The 9,709-nt window shown below is 34.2% G+C and overlaps 1 protein-coding gene across 1 annotated transcript; it reads left to right on the top strand.

Annotated features, from left to right (window-relative positions):
* Nucleotides 1-1,010: 1,010 nt before the first annotated feature.
* LOC103491725 (mitochondrial phosphate carrier protein 3, mitochondrial) lies at nt 1,011-6,682 on the top strand. Its single transcript, XM_008451786.3, has 6 exons — nt 1,011-1,429; nt 4,600-4,961; nt 5,071-5,114; nt 5,198-5,412; nt 5,664-5,788; nt 6,298-6,682. Exons 1-6 carry the CDS (start codon nt 1,136-1,138, stop codon nt 6,368-6,370), a joined length of 1,113 nt encoding a protein of 370 aa, XP_008450008.3. The 5' UTR covers nt 1,011-1,135; the 3' UTR covers nt 6,371-6,682.
* The last annotated feature ends 3,027 nt before the right edge of the window (nt 6,683-9,709 follow it).

The following is a 9,709-nucleotide window of genomic DNA, read 5'->3' on the forward strand; positions in this document are numbered from 1 at the left end:
ATATTTATAAAAATTAATCATAAACTTTTTTTTTTTTTTTTAAGTATTTTAAATTTTGTATGTGATGTTGAGAATAAAATGTATAAAGATAAGTATAGTTTGAAATATACACTAAAAATTCTTTTAAAAATTGAAAGACATGAAATTGAAATGGAGTAAAACAAAATTGCATGTGAAAGATTAAAAGTTAAAAAAGAAAAAGAAAAAAGACTTCTAGAAATGAAAAAGACGGGAATGTTAAAATGTATTAAGAAGTTTGAGAAAAATGAAGTTAAATAAGCAGGTAGTGTAGTTTTGAGTTTTGAGAAGTTATATTTGTGTTCCTGGTCATCGCCTAAAAGGCGTAGACAACTCACCATTTTCGACTCCCAACAAAAAGGAGAAGGACCGCGCTTAACTTATTCAATCAACCATTATTGCTTTAAATATAACAAAAATCCTCTGCTTTATTTGCTTTAACCTTAACCACGACAAATCATATTAATTATTGATTTATTTTGGGAATTAAAATGAAAGATTTAGGAAGAGATAATAGGGTAAAAATAAAAAGAAAATTTAAAATTCAAATGAAATAGAGGAAGCTGAATTTAAAGCTAAGTTTGAAACTTGTGAATAAACATTGGAGAATAGTCCTTAGCCGCCCCAGTCAATGGCGGCTGTTCTTTTTCTAATACATTATTTTTATCATTTAAAATTGTTCTTTTCTCCTTCAAAAATTTTATTTCTTCTTATCCTTCACGTAACTCCAATGCTTCTTTCTCTAATACAACTTTTTTTTTAATATACGCATTTTTATAGTATATATATTATATTATATTATAATATAGTATAGTATAGTTTAGGATGAATCAAAGAGAGTAATATGGAAAGTGATCCCCAATTAATGTAATGGGCAGTTAGCCGTGTGTGTGAATTCAAATGGCGCGAAAAGCTTGGAAACGGTCCCTTTATCCTTCAAAAAAATAAAAAAATAAAAAAATAAAAAAAGAAAAAAAGAAAAGACTTTGAGGCAATATTGATTTTCTTTTTACACACACACACACACACATATATATGTGTGTACGAATTCAATTTATTTCTCGAATCAAAACAAAACAAGACCATTTTGCAGTTTCCCTCTCCCCCAAATTCTTTCATGGCCATCTCTGAAACTCAGTCATCTTCCTCTCTCATCCCTAATTTCCTCTACTCTTCTTCCTCCATTCCATTCCACACCATTCTCCACTCCACTCTTCCTTCTCAATCGCCATCACAATCCTTCTCCATTTCCATTAAGCCCTTCCCCATTCCTTCTCCCACCGAGCCCACCAAGAAATTGGAGATGTATTCCCCTGCTTTCTACGCCGCCTGTGCCTTTGGTGGAAGCCTCAGCTGTGGTCTCACTCACACCGCCCTCACTCCTCTCGATCTCGTCAAGTGTAATATGCAGGTGCGTATGGTTTTCTTACAAACAGTAATTCCTCAACCTTTATTCCAGCGACTATTCCTTTTCATCTCATCCGTATTTGAATATCTCATAAATGTGTGCTTGCTGAAGTGATTCTATCTAATTTTGGCATGTTTTCATTAAGATTTTGAACTATATTCATCTTTACACTGTGACTTTTCTGTACGTATTTCTTGCTTGTTTCTTGTATATACGCTTGATCCAGTCTCGATTCTCAAACTTATTTCGGTTTCAATTTTATAGAAAGATGAACAAATGATAGATTAGTGTAAAATATTCTTAAATAACACGATGCTTTGTATTTGAAAGTTACTACTCCGAGCGATGTGCTGCAGAAGCTTGATCTTACAGTTTTACGGGTCGTCTTAGAGAATTGCATTTCATCTGTTGCAAGGTCTATACCAGTTATACGAAGTTATTTGAAACAGCTATGTATTTTCTTGGTTGACAAAGACGTGTTCATATTATTCTAATGCTTCTTATCAAGTTGTAGTTCTTTATGAAAATGGTTCCATCCTTAACGTTACTGCTTTACCATATAAATATAAGGCATAACTTGTTATATGATTAATAATGATTGACAGTTCTCTCTCTCCGTCTTTCTCATGAAAAAACAATTCATCAATTATTGTGCTCAGTCTTATCATCTTCATTACGCCGTGTATTTCATTTTTTGGTGGTTAAAATCAGGTTGAGATATGCTTCCATCGACAATTTCTGAAGCTTAGGTGCTTTTCTGACAGATAGGAAGATTCTGGATCAAGCTCTTATAGCTAATCTCTATTCAGGAGTATAGATTGAAGACCAAGGAGGTCTTTTTTTTTTTTTTTTTTTTTTTTTTTTTTTTTTTTTTTTAAACTTGATTTTGAAAAAGCTACTACCATGCGGATTGTAACTTTTTGTATAGAGTGATGACGAGTAAAGGTTTCGGTTATAAATGGAGAATGTGGATGTGGGGTGCGTAAGAAACGTGAAGTAATCCATTGTCATCAATGGCTCTCCCGAAGGGTCGATTCAAGCTTCTAGGGGTTTAAGACAAAGGGATCATGTGTCCCCTTTTCAATTCTTACTCGTCGCAGATGTCTTTAGTTGGATTATTAGCAAAGGAGTGGATGGTAATATTGTTGAGTTGTTTAAGATTGGTAGGAATGAGGTAGTCTTATCACACCTTCAATTTGCTGATGATACTATGTTATTCTGCTTTGGAAAAGAGGAGTCCTTCCTTATCCTTATCCATGTGGTTGCCTTCTTTGAAGATTATTCAGGGTTGAAGATTAATAGAAGCAAGTGCACTGTATTTGTATTTGGTATTAATTCTGATCAGGCTCCTTTTGAGGGGTAATTCAAAAGCCGTCTCTTTTTGGGATCTTGTCAGTGAGAAAATTTGTAAGAGACGGGCAGTGTGAAAGAAAGGGTTCTTTTCCAAAGCTGGTAGACTAACTTTGATTAGATCTATGCTGAGTAGAATCACGATGTATTTCCTTTCACTAATTAGGGCCCCTAGCTTAGTGTGTTAGAACATTGAAAAATACATGAGAGATTTCTTATGGGAAGAGGTGGAGGAAGATCATGGGTCCCACCTGGTGAGTTGGGAGGTTGTGGGGCTTCCGATAAATCATTGGGTCTAGAGAATGGTAATATCAAAATCTGCAATAGGGAATTGTTACGTTGGCAAAGTGGCTCTGACGCTTTTCTCTTGAATCCGACTCTTTATGACACAAGATTATTGTGAGCAAGCATGTGGCTCCCATCCCTTTGCGTGGACGAACAAAGAGGTTAAAGGCACATTTCGAAATCCTTGGAAAGATACAACTTTTGAGATTTCTACGTATTCGCTGTTTTGTGGGGGATGGTAAGGACACTTACTTTTGGGAGGATCAGTGGGTGGGAGAGAATTCCTTTTGTTTTTTATTTCCATACCATTATCATTTATCCTTTTTCAAAAGTTGTATGATATGGGATCTTTTGGTTGGGTTTGAGAATTGTGTCTTTCTCTTTTGAGTTGTCATAATTTGACCAATAGGGAAACGATGGAGGTGGCCTCGCTTCTTTTCTTGCTTGAGGGGTGTTGTTTTAGGGAATGGAGAAGGGATGTTCATGTTCGGAACCCTAATCCTATTAGGGTTTATGGTTGTAAATCTTTATTTAGTTCGTTGTTGAATTTGGCCCCCATATGGAGTTTGTTTTTGATGTGGTCAGGAGGACTAAGGTTTCAAGTTAGGTTCTTTATTTGGCAAGTCTTGCTTGGTTGGGTTAACACCGTTGATAGGCTTGTTAGGAGGAGAACATCGCTTGTTGGGCCTTTTTTTTGCTTGCTTTGTTGGAAGGCGGAGGAAGATCTTGATAATCTTTTTTGGGACTGCTAGTTTGCTCGGGTTGTGTGGAGCTCTTTCTTCCAAGAGTTTGGTATTAGCTTTGCTGGTACGAGGAGTGTCAGAGCGATGATCGAGGAATTCCTCTTGCATTCACCATTTAGAGATAAAGGGAGTTTTCTTTGGCTTGCCAGGGTGTGTGCAGTTATGTGGGACATATGGGGGAAGAGGAACGATCGGGTGCTTCGGGGTAGGAGAGGATGCATAGTGAGATTTGTCTTTGGTTATATTTCACGTGTCTCTTTGGGCTTTGATTTTGAAGAGCTTTTGTAGTTATTCCATTGGAAAGATTTTACTTAGTCAGTTCCCTTTCTTTTTAATGAGGTTGCTTTGTTGGGGGCTGGTTTCTTACTAAGTCCAGGTATTCTTTCATTTTTTCTCAATGGAATGTCTTTTTGCATAAAAAGGGAAAAAAAAAAAAAAATCTGGTTGAGATATTTGTTTATGGGCCAAGATCTGTGTACTCTGTTTTGGGAATGCTTGCTGGTTGTTTTCTTTAATTGTTTTCCATTAGATCAAATCTATTGGTTTTATTCCTCCTTAGATTTCGGCTATATCGTGTCTTCTGAGATGAAATGAATCGGATGAAACATTGGAGGCCTGTTTATTGGGAATTGGGACTAAAAACAAGTGATTTAAAGAACACAAAATGTGTTTGGTTTGGTAGCAATTCAAAAATTGAAACCTAATTTAAAAAATTGTTTTACATGTGTTTTGAATACCATTTTCCGTTTTGTATTCATTTCATATCCCAAAGCCAACAACAATCATTTTGTTCAGATTGACCCGGTGAAATACAAGAACATTTCATCTGGTTTTGGAGTTTTGCTAAAGGAGCAAGGAATCAGGGGTCTCTTTAGGGGTTGGGCGCCAACTCTACTTGGTTATAGTGCTCAAGGTGCTTGCAAGTATGGCATATACGAATTCTTTAAGAAATACTATTCCGATATAGTGGGTCCTGAGTATGCAGCAAAGTACAAGACATTGATCTATCTTGCTGGTTCTGCGTCCGCTGAAGTGATTGCAGATGTTGCACTTTGCCCCTTTGAAGCTGTTAAAGTTAGAGTTCAGACACAGCCAGGTTTTGCCAGAGGTTTGTCAGATGGCCTTCCTAAATTTGTTAGATCTGAAGGTGCTCTTGGGTAAAATTCACTCTTTTGATCATCTTCTTACCTTATGTATTTAATTGTTAAGCTTAGCTTAATGTCTGCTTTTCTGTAATTAATAACCAAATTGTTTTTGTTCTTGAAGGTTGTATAAGGGTATTGTTCCTCTGTGGGGACGTCAGATCCCATGTAAGTCAAGTTGAAATAGAGTGAGTTAACTAAGAGTAGTGATAGGGAAAATAAAATAAAAGTAAAAGCATTACATCTTACAGATACAATGATGAAGTTCGCAACATTTGAGAACTTGGTGGAACTTATCTACAAGCATGCAATCTCGAAGCCAAAGACGGAATGCAGCAGCGCATTGCAGCTTGGAGTCAGCTTTGCTGGTGGATATATTGCGGGCGTGTCTTGTGCTATAGTTTCTCATCCTGCGGATAATCTCGTCTCCTTTCTCAATAATGCTAAAGGGGCCACCGTTGGCGAGGTAAGTATTTTATAAAAACTCTGTTTTATTTTCTCACAACTTTCAAATCAAATTGTTAGTCCATTCCTAATAGCTATATATAGTTTCAAATGAAAATACTCTTAAAATATACCTAACAAAACATAGAAATTGATTAAGGGAAGACTTAATTTTCAAAAATAAAAAACCCTAACCATTTAGGAGCAAAAGACCAATTCCCATGTATATATTTAATTTGAAACTTGGAGTCATGCATGGTATTGGTATTGCAGGCAATTCAGAAACTTGGATTATGGGGTCTCTTCACACGAGGGCTGCCTCTACGCATAGTCATGATTGGTACCCTCACTGGAGCTCAATGGGTTATCTATGACGCCTTCAAAGTTTCTGTTGGACTGTACGTGTCTTTTCTACCACCTTTGTTGTTGCTTTTTTTTTTTTTCTTTTTTAAACTTAATTTTATTATTATTATTAATATTAATAATAATAAGCCAAAATACACCTTAATTCATATCCACTTGGTCCATAAAACTTTATTTCTAGATAAGTAGTTCTAAGTGATCTTCCATGGGAAACCAACTTTCATGTCATTTTCTACTAATAATCGACTAAAATATTGAGGACAACTTAAAGGCTAAAGCATTCAATATAAAATTTGAAGCTGTTTAAAACCATTCGTTGATTATTATAATCTTTAGTTATAATATATAATATACGTTTCTTGTACAAATTATTTTAACGTGGGTAAAAAATAACAAATATAATAAAAAAATTAACATAGTAATATTATAGTTAATTGTAAGTTAGAATAGCCTGAAGAGCAAACAAAAGATTTGTGTTTTACTTTTACTTTACCTATTTTTCAACATGGTAAATTCACTCCTCTAACAAAGGGTGTGTTTTCAGGCCAACAACCGGTGGGGTTGCTCCTCCCATTGCTGCATCCCCTGAACATACTACTGTAACTGCAACTGCGTAGGCTACATAAACATTGTCACTACTTAATAGGTTTTTTTACTACAAAATTTACAAGAAAACTCTCCGTGGAAAAATATGTAAAAAAAAAAAAAAAAAAGTTTATAATATTGGAGAAGGATAGTTGAGAAAATTAGGTAGAAATGGGCAGAGGATATGGCCTCTTAAAGCTATAATGAGATTATATATTTTAGGTGATGATTTGGTTGTCTTCGCCAAATATATGTATGTATCATTGTTTGTGTATATTGATTGGTTTACAAATATTAAACAAGTCACTTGAGTTGAGATGTTTTATATATTTATTTTGTCAAAATGACAGTCCCAAATTGAATGTGATAAAATTACAGGTTCAGTTTAAAAGTGTATTGGAAGGGTCTTATGTTTATGTTTTATTTGTTAGTATTCTCCAACTATAGCTTAGTTAGATAATGTTATTAGTTTAAGTTCTCTGAGTCGTATAAATATTGTTATCAACCATTAAAGGAGTACTTTATTAATTATGAGAAAACGTTATGGTATTAGAAAATTAGAACAGACAATGAAAGTTGGCCAACAACGGTCATCAAATAACAATCGACTAAAGTTAATCGACAAAGGTCATGAACAACAATGGTAGATAGTTGGCTAACTTGAAAAATAGTTGAAGAAAGTAGACCGAAAGTTATTAAAAAATTCGATCAATGAAAATTAACCACAAAATGGTCAACAAGTTGGCTAACTACAATCACCAATAGGTAGTGTTAGAGGTTGTTTAGTAACAATTGCGGGAAAACGATACACGAAAAATGTTCGTCAATGTTTAAAAAAAATAGTTGCAAGAAAAATGATGAACAAAGGTTCGTTGACAATAGTCAACAGTGGTCAATGGTGTCTTGATGCCAATTAACATAAAAGGATCATAAAAAAATCATCGAAAGTTGGTTGACAATGGTTGTTTGAAAGTGGTCATAAAAATATGATGACAAAAGGATGTGAGTAAGTGGCAGACATAAAAACATTTGTCAAAGATTGATCAACAATCGCTATCGAAGGTTAACCAACATCAATTATCGAAAAAATAGTAGACGAAAGTTGATTGTCAATGGTCAACGAAAAACGTTAGCTAAGAAATGATTATTGGAGGTTCGACAATGACGGTTAATGGTGATCAGTAGTTGTTTTGTGACAATTATCAAAAAATGCCACCCGAAGTTTGATCAATGATGATTGATGAAAAGTAGTCGTCGGGTGTTGGTCAAAAGTGATTGTTGGGAAAACGGTTGATAAAAAATTGGCTATCGATAATCGTGCCAAAAACGGTGGTAAGAGGTTTACAGTCGACGATTATCGGATGTTGGCCAACGAAAATTGGTGGAGAGGATTGTTGTTGGTTGGCTGGCACGATAGACGAAGATGTGGTGACCATAGTGTTTCATACAAATTAGGGAGATGAACCATTAAACACTCAAAATTAATAGGCTAAATGATGTATATTATAGAAACAAGGTTAGGTGCCTTATTCTAGGGACATTACGAATGCATTTTACTTTGTACTTGATATAAATGATGTGATCCTAAATCGTTCATGTAAGATATACATTTTGACTAATGAAACAGATCATAAGTCTAGGTGTTTTATTGTAACGACCCAACTCTTTATACTAAACTGAGGTCATTACTAAAAAAGACAATAATAAGTGACACTTTTTTTGAAAGGAGGGAAACTAAATTTTCAATAAAAAACAGAATGCTGAAACACTGATACATATACGTGGAAGCAAAACTTAGTCCCCATATGGCATGTCACAGATCCTTCTCTGTCGCTCGCCAGGTTTTCTCTACCTTTACCTTTGCCTGAAATATTAAACATAGAACGAGTGAGTATAAATATATACTTCGTAAGGGACCCACTACTAGTCCTGCTAGGTGTCTGTTAACTTCCTATTAGAGTCCTGTAAAGAAGTATCCCTGAATTGGCACGTTCCCGAACACGTGCAATCTGTGATCCCGTAGGAACAAATCTGGTCTTTTGTGAACCCAAAGGAACACCTCGAACAATCTGGTCTTTAGTGTACCCGAAGGAAACACTAAGACAATCGGGTTGTGAGTGACCCCGTCGAATTACTCGTAATCATGTCAATGTCAATGTCATCATGAACTGGTAATCCTGTCGGACTACACAGTCATAAAAAAAGATAGTGATCCCGAGAGACATCCATGTGGGTACGACTCTAATAGACAAAGTTAACAGAACGTCCATCCATAGCATGTAGCATATCATAAACATCATAAACAAGACATGAATATTAATCATAACGTCCTTAATCATGTGATTAATATATCATGCATCAACATTAACATCAATATTCATCAACATAATATCAGTCATCATCATCAATCATCAATATAATGCCAATCATTATCAATAGCATCAAGTTATGCATTTTAGCTACCATCAATGCATAATCATAATACATGCAGTCTCTTAAATTCAGTTCGAAGGTCCAGTAGTAGAATCTCTTACCTGGAGATTTTAGCTAAACAAAGTACTCTCTAACTGACAGTAAAAATTCTCCAATTAATTGGATCCTAATCATAAAAGAAAAACTTAGTATCTTAATTAATAAAATTAGTAATTGGCTAACATCCAAAAATTCTCCCAAAGTAATTAACTTTCTAAAAATGGGGTTGAAACCAATTTAATCTTAATTGGGAAAAATCCAAGATTTAAATCTAAAAAAAGTAGCCAATTGAATCTTTAAAGAAACTCCCAAAAAGGTCCAAAATTAAATTAACAAAATATTAATTTAATTTTATTGGCTTGCCAAGGTTACTCAAATGGAGGTTGAAAAATCCTCTTATCCTTGATGAGAAAATTCATCACTTTAAATCTTCAAGCTTTGCCAAAGAGACCAATCACAACTAAAACTAGTGAGGGGGCGACAACAAAGGATTATCTTAGAGAAGAAGATGAAGAACCTTTTTCTTTTTCCTTTTTCTTTCTAACTTAAACATTCCAATACTATTTATAGACCCAAATAATAAAAATAATATTTATTATTATTATTATTATTTTCTTTTCCTTTTATGACATATATATATATAATACCAAATATATACGTATATCTTTATTTTCATTATCTTTTCTCAATAAATGCCTTAAATGCACAAAATCTTAAGCATTTATAACCATTAATAATAATAATAATAATATTTTTTTTATTATTATTTTTCTCTCACCAAAATCTACAATAAACATATACATTTATTTTAATCATTATTCTCTCTTTTAAAATAAATATATATCTTTTCTCGTTCAACCAAATCAACCGTCTCTCTCCTCATGGATTACCTTCTTTTC

Source organism: Cucumis melo, chromosome 6 (genome assembly GCF_025177605.1).
Source record: "Cucumis melo cultivar AY chromosome 6, USDA_Cmelo_AY_1.0, whole genome shotgun sequence".
Taxonomy (NCBI): Eukaryota; Viridiplantae; Streptophyta; class Magnoliopsida; order Cucurbitales; family Cucurbitaceae; genus Cucumis; species Cucumis melo.

Excerpts from the sequence above, each read along its gene's own strand:
- LOC103491725 (XM_008451786.3), top strand. The coding sequence starts at position 1,136 with ATGGCCATCTCTGAAACTCAGTCATCTTCCTCTCTCATCCCTAATTTC. Across the intron at positions 5,115-5,197 it reads GTGGGGACGTCAGATCCCAT|ATACAATGATGAAGTTCGCA; the intron begins GTAAGTCAAGTT and ends TACATCTTACAG. Across the intron at positions 5,413-5,663 it reads AAGGGGCCACCGTTGGCGAG|GCAATTCAGAAACTTGGATT; the intron begins GTAAGTATTTTA and ends TTGGTATTGCAG.